The sequence below is a fragment of the Macadamia integrifolia genome, chromosome 4 (assembly GCF_013358625.1).
Source record: "Macadamia integrifolia cultivar HAES 741 chromosome 4, SCU_Mint_v3, whole genome shotgun sequence".
In the NCBI taxonomy this organism is placed as follows: Eukaryota; Viridiplantae; Streptophyta; class Magnoliopsida; order Proteales; family Proteaceae; genus Macadamia; species Macadamia integrifolia.
The window spans coordinates 23618822-23632831 of NC_056560.1; the positions used below are offsets into that span (position 1 = coordinate 23618822).

The 14010-nt window shown below is 39.0% G+C and overlaps 1 protein-coding gene across 3 annotated transcripts in view; it reads right to left on the minus strand.

Annotated features, from left to right (window-relative positions):
- Window positions 1–14010, minus strand: part of LOC122075396 (uncharacterized protein slr1919) — a 57253-nt gene that overhangs the window by 39915 nt on the left and 3328 nt on the right. For 2 of the 3 annotated variants that reach the window (XM_042640407.1, XM_042640405.1), the window contains exons 2-7: window positions 12339–12468; window positions 11777–12020; window positions 5619–5660; window positions 1707–1778; window positions 1471–1606; window positions 1186–1343 (exon numbers count right to left, since the gene is read on the minus strand). In XM_042640407.1, coding sequence (XP_042496341.1) covers window positions 1186–1343; window positions 1471–1606; window positions 1707–1778; window positions 5619–5660; window positions 11777–12020; window positions 12339–12468 — 782 coding nt within the window. Of the gene's footprint in view, window positions 1–1185; window positions 1344–1470; window positions 1607–1706; window positions 1779–5618; window positions 5661–11776; window positions 12021–12338; window positions 12469–12733; window positions 12873–14010 lie in introns of those variants that run through there. The other variant, XM_042640406.1, reaches the window with a different exon arrangement.

A 14010-nucleotide genomic window follows, 5' to 3' on the forward strand; every position in this document is an offset into this window, starting at 1 on the left:
TTTCTGAAAAATAATCATAACTATTTCAACTGAGGTAAATATTGTGCCTATGTTTGGTTAGTGCACAACATTATCCTAGTCACTCCTATTCTTAAAGACCAATCTAGCAATGAGTTTGAACCACCCCGACACTCTTCATGGCATTAGACAATTACTACATGTAAGAAACCTCATCCTTTATAAGTTATAACAATTTCAATTGAATGCATTTATCTCATCATATGGTGTTCTCCATTATATATTATTTATTTATACAGTTTTTTTTTTCTCTAAAAGTTTATTTCCCTGCGTATTGTGGCCATTTTTGTGTGAATTTTTAGCGTATCTTGTGTACCTCCGATACTATACGATACATCTCTCAAAATCACCCATGACCCAACCGATACAATAAGATATGCAATACCGATACTTTAACTGATCCTACCTGACCCAACACAACAAAAAAAAAAAGACTTGTAAAAATAGTTCCTGCTGACAAGATATTCGAACACCTTGCCTAAGTGTACTACTATGAACTTATGGGCTCAAAATGGATTGTTTACAAATAAGAGACCCATGATGAAACAAAACCTAGCTTCAATAAAGGCCAAATCCAAATAAAAGAGAGTCGTAAACTTGGCCCACTTTGGATACTCCCCTGTGCCAAAACACAAACCTACATGCTCCTTTGAGAGAGAATTGTCAGCTGCCTGAAGGGTATGCTGAACATCAACGAGAGAGAGAGAGATTGCGAGAGAAAAATTTCTGCTGCCAGCAATCAAAGAAGAAGAAGAAGTTGATGTCATGCCACCAGAGTAGCAAAGAGAAAAAGAAATATCTAGACAGGGAGCAATCCAGTAGGATCGAACAGCTGTGCCCCTGCCCATAAATAGGATACTCCATTACTTTTCGCATCTAAGAAAACACTCCCTCTTTCAGTTTACCGTAGTGGGCCTTGGTGCAATGGTAAGGTTGCTCCATTGCGACCTAGTGGTCATGGGTTCGAGTCAGGAAACAGCCTCTCTGCGAAGCGGGGGTAAGGCTGCATACATTATGACCCTTCCCAGACCCCACAGTGGTGGGAGCCTCATGCACTGGGTACACCCTCTATAGAGATTTTAGAAATAGTAATATATTATGAATCAGGTAGTCAACTAGGCCTTATTAGACATTATGGAGAAAAATGAAAGCTCGCAGTAACCTCACCATCTCATTCACTGCTACCAACAGGTCCTTACGAGCCATAGCAAATCGTTTCATCTGGCCCCCAATCATATGAAATAACAAGGCATCAAGTGTCAACCTCAGTGACATACCAGGCCTCTGTACTTTAACAGCTACAAGCTCCCCAGAATGCAAATGAGCTGCAAGACTTGAAAAATTTTAAAAATGTATTTAACTTATAGGCATAAAAAATATCTATGTAAATCCCCTTCATAAGATACCAAATTAGAAACTAAAATAAACTAAACAAAGATGCATTTCCCCAACCTTTATACACCTGCCCTAAGGATGCCGCTGCAACAGGCTCTGGGCTGATATCAGCAAATATTTGTGAAACAGGAACACCCAACTGAGATTCAATAGATTTCATAGCAACAGGAGTTGGAAATGGGGGTATTTGATCCTAGAATGAATAGAAAATGTCGAACTGTGAGAAAAGAAGTCAACTGGATTGTGTAGTCAATCATAGAGCCTAGCTAACATGACTAAGAAAGTGAACACACCTGTAACTTAGCAAGCTCTTGGCAGTATGCAGTTGGCATTATATCAGACCTGGTGCTCAGAGCCTGACCAAGCTGTAAATACAAAGAAAAAAAAAAATAGGACTAAAAGAAGCTATCCATAAAGCACATGAATGAATTATCTATTTAAGGAAAATATAGTCCACTTCATATTCATATTACCTTAAGCAATAAGAAAATCAAGTTTCCAAAGTTCGAAAAACACAGGCTGGGCCAGCTGCCAACTCGGTGTGTATAAAAAGGATATTACAAAAACACAAGTTCTATTAAGTTGGGTCCTCTACAAGGCACTGAAACAATGCATCATTTTAATAAAACCAACATCAACTTCTTTTCCATGTGAAAACATGATCACCCTGCTGCCAGCTACAAGCAATGTCACTGGCTTGTCCTTTAAGAAAGAAATTAGAAAGGCACCATATTTTCTTAAAGAAAGGCAGCATATTGAGGAACTTATTACAAAATGCAGTGATCTGTGTAGAAAAAATAGAAGCTTTCCCAAAGTACTGATGCAGTTGCAGTAGCCTTGCTGGATAAAAAATATACAATATGAAAGTCCAGGCCTAAATTAGGTCATTGATTCCAGCAAGGGTAGTTTGGGTACTTAGTACAGTACTGGGGATGTTTTTTTTTGGATGAATAGTACTGGGGATGTTATTGTGATTTGGGAGTTAAAACTACATAGAAATTTAGCTGTCATAAGGTATTGAAACCAGGAGTACTAGCTTCTGTCAGTTTTTGAGTTGGGTTGGGATTCTACAAAGGCTGGCGGTAGAGAAATCTTAGTCCAGTTTTCTTTTTCATATTGTATTTAATTTCAGATTCTAATTAGGAATCCTTAAGTATGTAAACATTGGGTTTATAGAAATTTATACACACACACACACACACACACATATATATATATGTAGACATACCCCCCCAATCGATTTACAGCTGAAAATTATAGAAGAATTCTGAGTTTTATGTGCAGCTGTTGCATGTAACTGCTACTAGCTTTCTTGCTGGCTAACTGACATTCCCCCCCCCCAGCTCGATTCAGATTTGAGTTCCTCTTCACAGGTATGATATTTCCTTCTTCTCCCCTATCTCCTTTAATTTCTTAGTTAAGAAGAGTTGTACCCTGAGAAATAGGTAGGAGTTAAAGACCAAGAAAAGCTGAGCTTTGAGCTCTCCATTAACCATGCAAATCCACGTTACTTTAGTCATTGGTTGAGAGTACTATTATACCTAGGGCCCCCAAATCACTGGCAAAGTAGCTATAAGGGAGGATATGGTACATCACCTTTGCACCAAGTTCCCAAGTGTCATCCCATAAACCTTAAATATATATATAAACCAATAAAATGGCAATAAAATATAATATTATAAATTCAAAAACAAACCACGGAATTCAACCCCAAGGGGGTAGCCGAGTTGGCAAGGGACCTTCGCCCCAAGAAGCGTGTGATTCTAAGTTCAACTCCTCTTACCTCCTTGGAGCCATTCACACGGGGGGGTGTTTAGTGCTCTTCACCGCTTTCAGTGAAAGTTGAATGGTTCTCATTCAACCCCGGTATGACCCGGTCCATGCAGTTGTGGGGTCAGTATGGGCCAGCGGGACTAATCAAGCCAAAGGCATGGATACCCATCGTCATTAAAATAAAATAAAAGACAAACCATGTAATTCTCATAGCACAAAGGCACCCAAGTTGAGCACCTTATGTTACATCCTATGCCATATTTCATAGGTATTTGTCATAGTGATAATGTATATGTATGGTTATAAAGGTCAAAATATAGAAGATAAGAGCAGTAAAAGTAAGCTTGAAGAAACATGTAAGTAGGGGTGTCAATCAGTCGATTCGATCTGGCTTTAGTCAGGCTGGTAATGGGCCAAAACCCAAAAGTTAAGCCAAAGTCTGGATTTGGTCCAGTTTTGCCTTTTATCAAGATAATGAAAATAATGGTTTTTTGGGATCGGTTTCCAATTTCGGACTGCCCGGTACAGTTATGGTTTCCAGAAAACCAAACTTGTACTCGTTTGGTTCGGATCGGACTGAATCGGTCAAGTTTCAGTCAGCCCAACCAGTTCAGGCTGGAAAATGACACCCCCTACATATAAGTCTAGGTGATTGAAACCTGCGGTGGGAAAGCACCCTTGGCACATAAGGTGACTGGTCACCTTGAAACTTAAGGGGTGGCTTGCTTCCTAGGCATTGCCTTGATTGAAAACTATGACAAACAAGGTTTCAAGTACTGGTATTGGCTTTGGGTGGATCATCCAATCCATGGTGATCAGCCAGGACCAATCCAACACCACCAAGTTACTGCCAAATAACTGACAGGATCACACCACTTCGGCTGAATCTTCTCAATTTAACCTTGCCCATGGAACCATCTCTTTCAGAGACCACTAGATAGTTTTCTGTTTCATTCTTTTCATTTCCGTTGTCCATTAGCATGGTTCTAAAATTTACAAATAGAAGAATGTAAATTGTTAACACATCAGATTTTGCCAACTTAGAGCTGGCATACTATTCTAAGCTTGTCTTTCTAAGACCTCCCCATCTTCTATGTATATGGATGGGGGAAAGCAATTTTAAGTTGGCCCAGATATCTTCACAAGGAGACAACTCTTATTTCAGCCACATCTGATCAGAAGAGTGAACTGGCTTATCCACAGCATCCATTAAACAGGAGAGGTCGACATACTATTTTAAGCCTGTCTTTCTAAGACCTCCCCATAATCTATGTATATGGATGGGGGAAAAGGAATTTTAAGTTGGCCCATCAGAGGGCCAACTCTTATTTCTGCCACATCAGAAGCATGAACTGGCTTAGCCAAAGCTTCCATTAAACAGGAGAGGTCGAAACAAAAAGACTGAATCAGACCGAAACTGAACCTCTATCAAAAAATACCGAAACTGAACCTCTATCAAAAAAGACCGAAACATTTCTACGTATCAAATTGTAAACCGAAATATTTCCATTTCGACAGAAGCCAAAATGAAATGGTATGCAATACATAGAAATGTCCAAGTTTCGGTCAAAATTTCAGTGATTCAGTCTGATATTTTGTTTCCCTGATATATCGGTCAAAACATTACTATACTTAAAGCATAGTTTCAAACAAAATGGGTCGGAATTCATTCATTTCGTCAGGTTTCAACTAAGAAGAGGGAGAAACCTCATTTTCTTGTGATTTCTTTGCTGAATGTCACTGCTGTACAAGGTTGTAACAAGTACTTAGCAGTAGATGAACGCATTGGAAGCGACAATTTTCTGCATTGTTGGAAGACTTGTGCAAGATTAAAAGTTCCTTCATCACTGTTCCCATTTACTTCTTTTTGCAAGAAATAGGATAAATACTTGGTTTAGAGGGCCTAGAATAGGATTTTCTATAGGTTTTAAGACTTACTTTGGACATTTGGGCCTCAAAACCTTTCACAGAAACTTGCATCTGAAAACTGTACAGATTTCATCTGAAATTTCGGTTTCAGTCGAAATATTTCAGTTAAACCGGAATCTTGAATCTTGCTCATTGGCTACTTATGCAATTCTTCTTCATGTCAGTGCATGGCCCAAATGTATATGACCTTTCTGAATGCAAAACCAGCCTTTTCCCCCTTTCGAAGATAAGTAGAAACCGCAGCCATTGAAGCTTTTTTTTTATTATTATTATTATTATTATTATTATAGCTGGGATTTGCCACAGTGAATTGGGGCTGAATTTTACGAACAAAGGCTAAACTGCAAAAACATAAAGATCTTATTAAGCTGCCATGTGAGATATTCCTTGGGATATATACTGAAAGTACACATCTGATACAGAATCACAGATGGAGTGAAACATTAATAATTTGCTATCAGCTATTTGTTTCTAGTTTTGTAAGGAAAGAGGAGGTTACTTGCCTTGATATAGAAGGGTCCCAAGCGAATTAAAGTCTCTCGAAACTGCAATGAACCAAAAGAGCTATCATACATTTCATAGACATTTATATATCTTCTCCAAATTAAAATGAACCTCCATGCAGGAAGCAGGAAATGATCATTAAAGTACTACATGATTATACTTCCATAAATACCAACAAACCTGAAATAATTATGAGAGCAGAAAAAGTCATGTTTCTATACAACTTTTTGCTATAACCAGAACAGTATAAAGATAATGAAACTTTAAACACCATTTAAGTAAATAAACTCATGTTTCAATATATCCATGATTCAATCAAATTAATACTACATTCTTTATGAATTTTCAAGGCTCAACATTATAAACAAGTAAAAAATGTCCAGAAATATAGTTCGAGGATCTAGGCTCTCAGAGTAACAGCTAACAACTTTCATGACCTAGCTACTAAATGCTCACATTCAATATATGATAGGGCATCAACGCCATATCAATAGTTCATGAGTTCAACTCTCCTTGGGGCCTACCTATCAAAAAACAAAAATGCCATATCAACTGTTCATCAGCAGACAAACATACAGAAATGCATGAACCTTTAGTCTTTCATAAACCGAGAGTGGTGAAAGGCACAAGATGCACTCAAAGCACAAAGGCCTCTTGGCACTTTGTGGTGCAAGGCACAACCACACAAGGCAAGGTAAGTACCTGAGGGATGGCTAAGTGTGCTGTTTTTCAAACAAAAGGTGTAATTTATATAAACATTCTATACTATGTACATATTAAATAATTCACAAAGCTTATTTGATACTGTCATTAAAAGTGTGTAAATCCAATTAGAGTTCTAAAATCCTAATAAGAACCTAATTGTTAGTTTAGTCACATTAATGTATACAACGGGCGTACCCAGTGCATGAAGCTGCCACTGCAGAACCTGAGGAGGGAAATTTATGCAGCCTTAAACCTGCATTGCAGAGAGCCTATTTCCCGACTCGAACCCAAGACCACTAGGACGCAATGGAGCAACCTTACTGTTGCGCCAAGGTCCACCTCTACATTAATGTATACAACAAATATTTAAAATTTAGGACTGATGTTGAATTTATGTCAATGAAATTGATATTATCGAATAAACTAACAATTAATGAAAAAAAATACAATACAACACAACACAACTATACAAAACTACAAATTTTCAGCAATAAATACAATGGAGATGATAACACAGCCTAAGCTCCATTTAAATCGGTGCATTGAGAGGTGTTCATTGCATATGCCCATATCACCTCAACCAACTTTATCTCAACTTACCATGTAGAGCTACACCTCGTTTACCTCCAATTCAGTCATATTTTCTAGTGTTACCACCACTCATCCATCTCAACATCCTCATCCCAGCTATACTAATTTCATATGTTGTATCTTCACCACCCAATCTTCAACTCCGTACATGACCCCGGCTTACAGTTGCCCAATAAATTTTCCATAACCTAACAAATTTTGTAGAATAATAGAACAATCTTTATCCAACTACTAGAACAGGCCCCATGCGAAGGTAGAACAAAAAAGGGCAATGCTTTGTTCTCTTGAACTGAGCAAGCCAACCATAGAGGTGCACAAAGGTGCAAGGCACAAAAAATTCTTAAAAGCCATACAAAAAGTGTGCAAAAAAGGCACCCCTCAGCGACATTGCACAAGACACAAGACAACGAAGTGCAAAGGGTGTGGCTTTTGTTTAAAGCAAGAGGTGCGCACGCTTGAGGCCTGCACCTAAATAACAATCATTTAACATACATCTCCTCTGATTCTCCGGAAGGCATATTCTTTTAAACACAGGATTCCTAATAATACTTCCTCTATCAACTGAGAAGCACAGATCGATTGTGATGCATCTTTCAATTGCTATATTGTACAATCTTGGCGTAAATCTTTCAAACAACCCCCCTCAAACCACGTGTCCTCCAAAAACTTAAGTATTTACCTTGTTACAGAAAATCATACGAGTTACAAATTATCAATCTCCAAAGACCCACAATAACCCCTACACCACATCAGGATTGATTGTTCACTGAAACTCCAGAGCCATTTAGTTAACAGGGCCTCCTTAACCAAGTTAAGGTTGCTGTTGATTGAGTTAAACCAGAATAAAAGGAGAGGAGAAGAGGAAGAAGGAGATTCGGGAAAATGGGTTAGAGAGTCATCGACCTCTACTAACTATATTATATTGATTCTGGGTTTTGAAATTACAGGTATGCCCTCAAGATGTATTCCCATATTTACCCATATTACATAATATTCCCATCATACCCCCATGGCAGCTTACCAACACTCCCCCCCCCCCCAAAAAAAAGGGGGAGTAGATATCATATATGCCCAACTTTCTCAAAAGGGTATGAAATAGTGGAGCATTTGTCCCTTTGGTTAACACAACAGCCATTTGATCTCATGTCTTCACAAAGGGAGTGCAGATGCACTCAGAATCAATTTTCTCCTTTATGAAGTAACGATCCATTTCAAAATTCCTTGTCTGATCATGCTACACAGGATTATAGAAAATGCTGATAGCCTTATTGTACAGTATAGTCTCATGGAACCATTAACTCCAAGTATTCAAATTCCAACCTACAAGGGAGCAGTACCCTGACATAGTCCTATCAATCATAGAACCAGCCCAACCATCATCAATGTAATCCTCAATCCTTAAGTGGTTATGTTTGGTATACAACAGTCCCTTTCCTGGGTTGGACTTCTAGTACCTGAGAATGCGGCATACAGCATCCATATGACAATTTTAGGAGCATCCGTAAACTGGATGAACAACTTCAACAACATATGCAATACATGGACAAGTGAGAGAAAGGTAGATAAACTTTCCTACAAGCCTTTGTACCTCCCTGCATCAAAGGATGACCGCTATTGCCCAAGCCCATCGCATCCTTCTCCCCATTCCCTTAGGCTTGGCCATGTCAAATACAACCTTCTAATGATATATCTCTTGGCCCCATCCCCCACCCCCCTTATCCCATCGGGTCTCCTCAGTGTTGGGGCCTCTTAACCAGTCCCCTCTATCTATTGCTCCAACCCCTATTGGGCTGGACCCTGACACCTCCCACTCATGTGGGCTGACCCGTCTTCTCTTCCACGCACGTCCCATGTAACCCCTCCTCTTTCACCTTGGCGGGATTATGACCCTCTTGGACCCTTCTTTCTCAAGCAGGGTTCATCTCCCCCTCCCTTGCTTCCCTCTCTTCCCCTCTTGACTCTTCTCCCTCCCTCTGTCCTCCCCCTCCCACCCTTGATCATCCATCATCCCCCTCCCCTTCATTATTACTGCCGGCATCATTTAATCTCCCTCTTTATCCCAAGAAATTGTCCCACTAGGTCTCTTCCTTGCCTAGCCCTGAGAGGCTCATGCCACTTCCTTCTCTCCCAACCTGATGTATATAGGCCAAGGGATTGAGTCCCTGAGTTTAGTTGTCGGGTCATTTGTTGTCATTTGGTGGGCTAGGCTGCTTTTATTTCGGCTTCTCGGGTTTGAGCGCAATCTCTCAAGGAGTGTCTTCTCCTTGTAATTGTTTGTTTGTAGTTTTTGGGGGTCTTGCCCCTTCTCTTTTTCATGCCCTAACCCCCCCCCCTCTCCTATAAGGCAGGGTCTTGAAAGTCATTTGTTGTATTGTTCTTCCCTCCCCCCACCCCTTCTCTTTCCTTTGGTAGTGATTTTCTTATTCATCCAAAAAAAAAGTCATCAAAAATCAACATTAAGCCACATCAAGTCATCAAAAATCAACATTAAGTCACATCAAGTCATCAAAAATCAACATTAAGTCACATCAAGTCGTCAAAAATGAACATTAAGCCACATTAAGTCATCAAAAATCAACTTTAACTAGAAGACAAGGGAACTGAATAATCAATCTATTGAAAGTTTGAAACAAAAACATACATTTCATCTATACTATTCTTGGAAATGATTATCATCTTAGTATACCTAGTCTCACATTTGGTTTATACTGTTCACGGAAAATATGATCTTATCTATAAGTAATTAAACTGCTCTAAATTTAGAGAAATGTTCTAATTCTCTATAAGTTTGACTGGTCAAATGATTTTATTTTTACATGAGACTTCTTGTATTAGGTAGAGCACAAAACAAGCTTACCAACTTGATTTATATTGAAGGACTTATGCTCCGTCAAACCTTATTTGGTGGGCACCAATGCTGTTTAAAATCGCTCTGAATGGGAAAAAAAAAAATCAACATCAATGACTATTTTGCCGCTCTTTGGTTGTTAGTGATGTTCTATCTTCTATCACAATAAAATTTATGAAACTTCTATATTTGAGAAAAAACCTAGATTTTGAAAGTTGAAAATCGCCCCTACAACTGAAAATTCAGTTTTTGTTCTTGAACTAGATAGTTTGAATTTTTAACTATTTTATTAGATTCATTTGGGGGGTTATTTGCTTATTTGTAAATAATATCTTAAGTGAATGGCTCCATTTACTTAGATGATGTTGGGCATAAATCAGTGCAAAACTTGGTTGGATACCAAGAGAAATATAATAAATGGAATCAAAAATTAAACCAGTGCCTTCCACTAAGGTGATAGTTAAGGTTGTTAATTGGTTGATTTGGTTCGGTTCCGGATATTCAGTTCAATTTCGGCTCGGTTCCATGAACAATAGTATGATTCAAAACCGAACCGAGAACCAACTTGGTTCTAGGATGCGGTACTCAAACTGAACCGAGCTCGGTTCAGTCCTTATTCGGTTCTATTCGGTTCCCATTTCCCAGACCACCATCATATCAGCCGACAACGCCTCAGTCCACCGTTGAAAGCTGGAATCACTCCGGCTGCCTCCTATGTCTTTTCTGTTTGAACTTTGAAGTCGTGGAGGTCGATCATTCTCATTATCGTCGTCTATAAGGAATGATCTGAAGAGATCGGTGAAGAGATTTGGGTGTAAATCGCATTACCAGAGAGAGAGCCAGTCTGGGACAACGTAGCAGGCCTCCATTTTTCCTTCTCCAGATCTTCAAAGGAGATTGCACTGCCTGGGACTGTGCAACAAGCCATCCCATTTTTACTTCTACAATTATCCAATGGAGATTTGCAAGAGAGTCTAACGTCTCTCTACTCCTTCAGATTTTGTGTTAACAATAATGGTGGGAGTTGGTATTGGGTAGTGGATGGTGGGAATGGGAAAAAATTAAAAGAATTTGAGTAAATTACTCGCAATGTCATTAAATAAGGACTGATTTGGGTTTAATGAGTAATACAGTTCGGTTTTGGTTTGAACCGACAGTTCCTGAACTGAAACCTGAACCGAACCAAACCAAACCGAAGTAAAAACTTATTTACTCAACCCAAATTTGAACTTAATTCGGTTCTGTTTGGTCTGGTTAATTCGGCTCGGTTTCGATTTTTGTTTCCAGTTCTAAATTGACACCCTTAGCGACAGTTGCCTAGACCCCAAAAAAACCAGTGGGACATCAAGGCCTGCCATGAGGTGATGCCTTGACAACTATGCCTACCACGAATTAACATCTAAGCCTTCGCTTTTCCCCCATATGCTTCCAATGTGTGGAAGAACAGGGTTCTGCTGCATCACATAGTTCATTCTTTCACATGCATGAACCATTCCATCCAGGATCTACTCTCTTCAATGAGTTAACCCAGAGAATCCACAGAAATTGAAAGCTTGAATCTCCATGACAAACCATAATGACAATAAGTTGCAGCAGGGAAATCCTTCCCTTTGTGAAGCCAAAGTCCTTTGAATTTTAACAAATCATTCCAACTTTCTACTCTAGGAAAGGTTTCCAGTTCCAGGAAATATTATTGTAACTTCGCATAATTAGGATTCAAAGTTCAAGGATTATATGGTAGGAATGCAAGTATGCAACAAGGCAACAAGTGATGCAATTTATCTCATTAGGATGAATGACCAAAAAACAAATCAACTGTACTGATCACTAGAAATCTAGAATTTAACACCTACATAGCAAGCTATCTATTCACTTTTAGTGATTGCAGAGCCAATATGTAAGAGAAATAAGGAAAGGAGGCTATAGTTTGAGTTTCTACCATTTCCAACAGAATGCAATATATCATTAAACAGGATACATAAGAAACAAGATTGACGTGGACCAAAATGATACCTTAATGGCACGTTTGTGTATGTCTTTAAGGAAAAAATGCCACATGCTTAACTTCACAACATGGAATGAAATATATGCTGCTCGGTACAGGGCCAAGAATGGACCAAAACGAAGGTAAGCTGAAAGACCAGAGCTGTAAGTTCCAACTGCGTGTCCGAATTCAGTCTCTAGTGATTCTTTCCTCAATTTTGCATACTCAGCTGATGGCCTTTCACCATGGATGCTGGTGAAACCAGTTGAAAAACTGCACAAAAGCTACAAGCCTTAGCATAACAGAAACAAAAAAGGCAAAGCCATTAGGAGGAAAAATTACAAGTTCATAACAGTCCGAAAAGAAAATACAAAAACAAGGTAACATATAGCAGCGTTAACCAGACATGGCAAAGAGTAAAACTTGATATCGCAAAGAATCCATTTTCCACATTTATCATTGGCTCACATAAAGTGTGGGACAGAGGTACAGCTCGTAATTTGGTAGCCATAAGCAGCAATAGTAAACAAGTTCCTATGAGGTCCGCATTGATAAAAAAGATAGTTATTTCAAAAGAAGATATTCACTTACTGTCTTCTTCGAGCCAAGTTAGATGGAATCCAGTCAAAACTTCGTCTATATTCAAGTCTGATATTTTCTTCATCTCCCATGAAAAGATAGTTGCAATTTGTGGTTCCAAAGGTAGTGCCATTTTGCAGAGCTGGAAAAGGAGGGAAATTTTAAATTAAGTAATAGTGAATGGAAATTGCATAAGAATGGTAGAATTTATGAAGAATTATATTTCTCCACATGCCACAACTAGAGAATATATTTATTAATATATAATAATGTACTCCAGAATCAAGGAAGATTACATAACTGAGCTTTCCTCCAATCACCATTTTCATACCCGTAATGTTTCAATATTTGTCATCAAAATCCAAGCCATATCTTCTGTTAAAAGCATAAAGCATGAGGTTACCAACCTTGCTCGTCCATGTCCCATCTAACCCTGCCCTTACTAATTAGGGACTCCAATCAACAGTAATTCACTCCTATTAGTATCCATCTTTCTTCTTTGACATGGACGAACATCAGCTTCAGTACAACCAAAAGAGGAAGCACCTAATGTGTTCTGCAAACCAGCATATTTATAGCCCTTAGGGACCTTTGATTGGGTCAATCAATGCCATTTCCAAGGGAAAGAGAGAGAGAGAGAGAGAGAGAGAGAAGACATAGAAATCAAGGCATGTTTACAATACAGGCAAGAAAAAAAAAATTATTATTTGTCAGCGGGTCAAACCCCTGGGATTATTGGAGTTGGAATTAATTCAATCTACTAAATTCCAAACTAGAATAGATTTAAGAGTATTTTACAGCTTTACCAATACAAAAGGACATTTAATGCAACCCCCAGTGTAACAGTTTCAGACATAGTTGGCAATGCCTTGGCCACCTTGTTAGTGTCTGAACCCCCCCCCCTCCAACACCTTGGGTCGCCTAGACACAATGACAATTATGATTTCAGACCTAGAACAACCAACAATAATGAAGTAAAACAAGGAGAGACAAAGAGAGAAGGAATAGAAGGCAACAAAGAAGAGTGCTACCGATGGGAGAGAATTCTGTTAACTCCAATTGCTAGTAATAATATGTATTTATAGTGAAAAATATAACAGAATTACAACAGTGGCCTCATAAGTCATAACAAACTAATGTACCACACAGAGGACACTAATAAGAACAATTGTCAAGGCGACTAGGTGACCCAAGGCATTGAAGGGGTGCCAAAGCTTCAGACCTGTTGAATCAATTCGACAAGCGTCCAGGATATCACCCATAAAATAGTATTTAATACCTGAAACTGACCCTGGCGGCAGGTACAGGTTTAGTTTCAATCGCAGATCTGAAGCTCTTAGTAGAACATGAGATGGGAAGCAAGGACCTAGGGTTTGGGTCGCCTACAGGTAAGGAAGAAACCCTATAACTTTCAGCCCAAACCAACGAAGGACCAACGAGTTCAAAGTCACATTCCAAGGCTGCAGGTACTGCCCAGAAACAAGGGTTGGGAAAAGTAAACCAGAAAATAAGAAGAAAGAAGGAAAGAGAGACACGAGGAGAGAGAGAGAGAATCACAAAAGGGGGGAGGAGAAGTGGTCACACGACCATGGTTATGCACCTACCCGGCACCATAAACAGTCAATAAATTCATTCTTCAAAGCCTAGCCCATTGAATTGGGTTACAAGCCTATTTATAACAAAA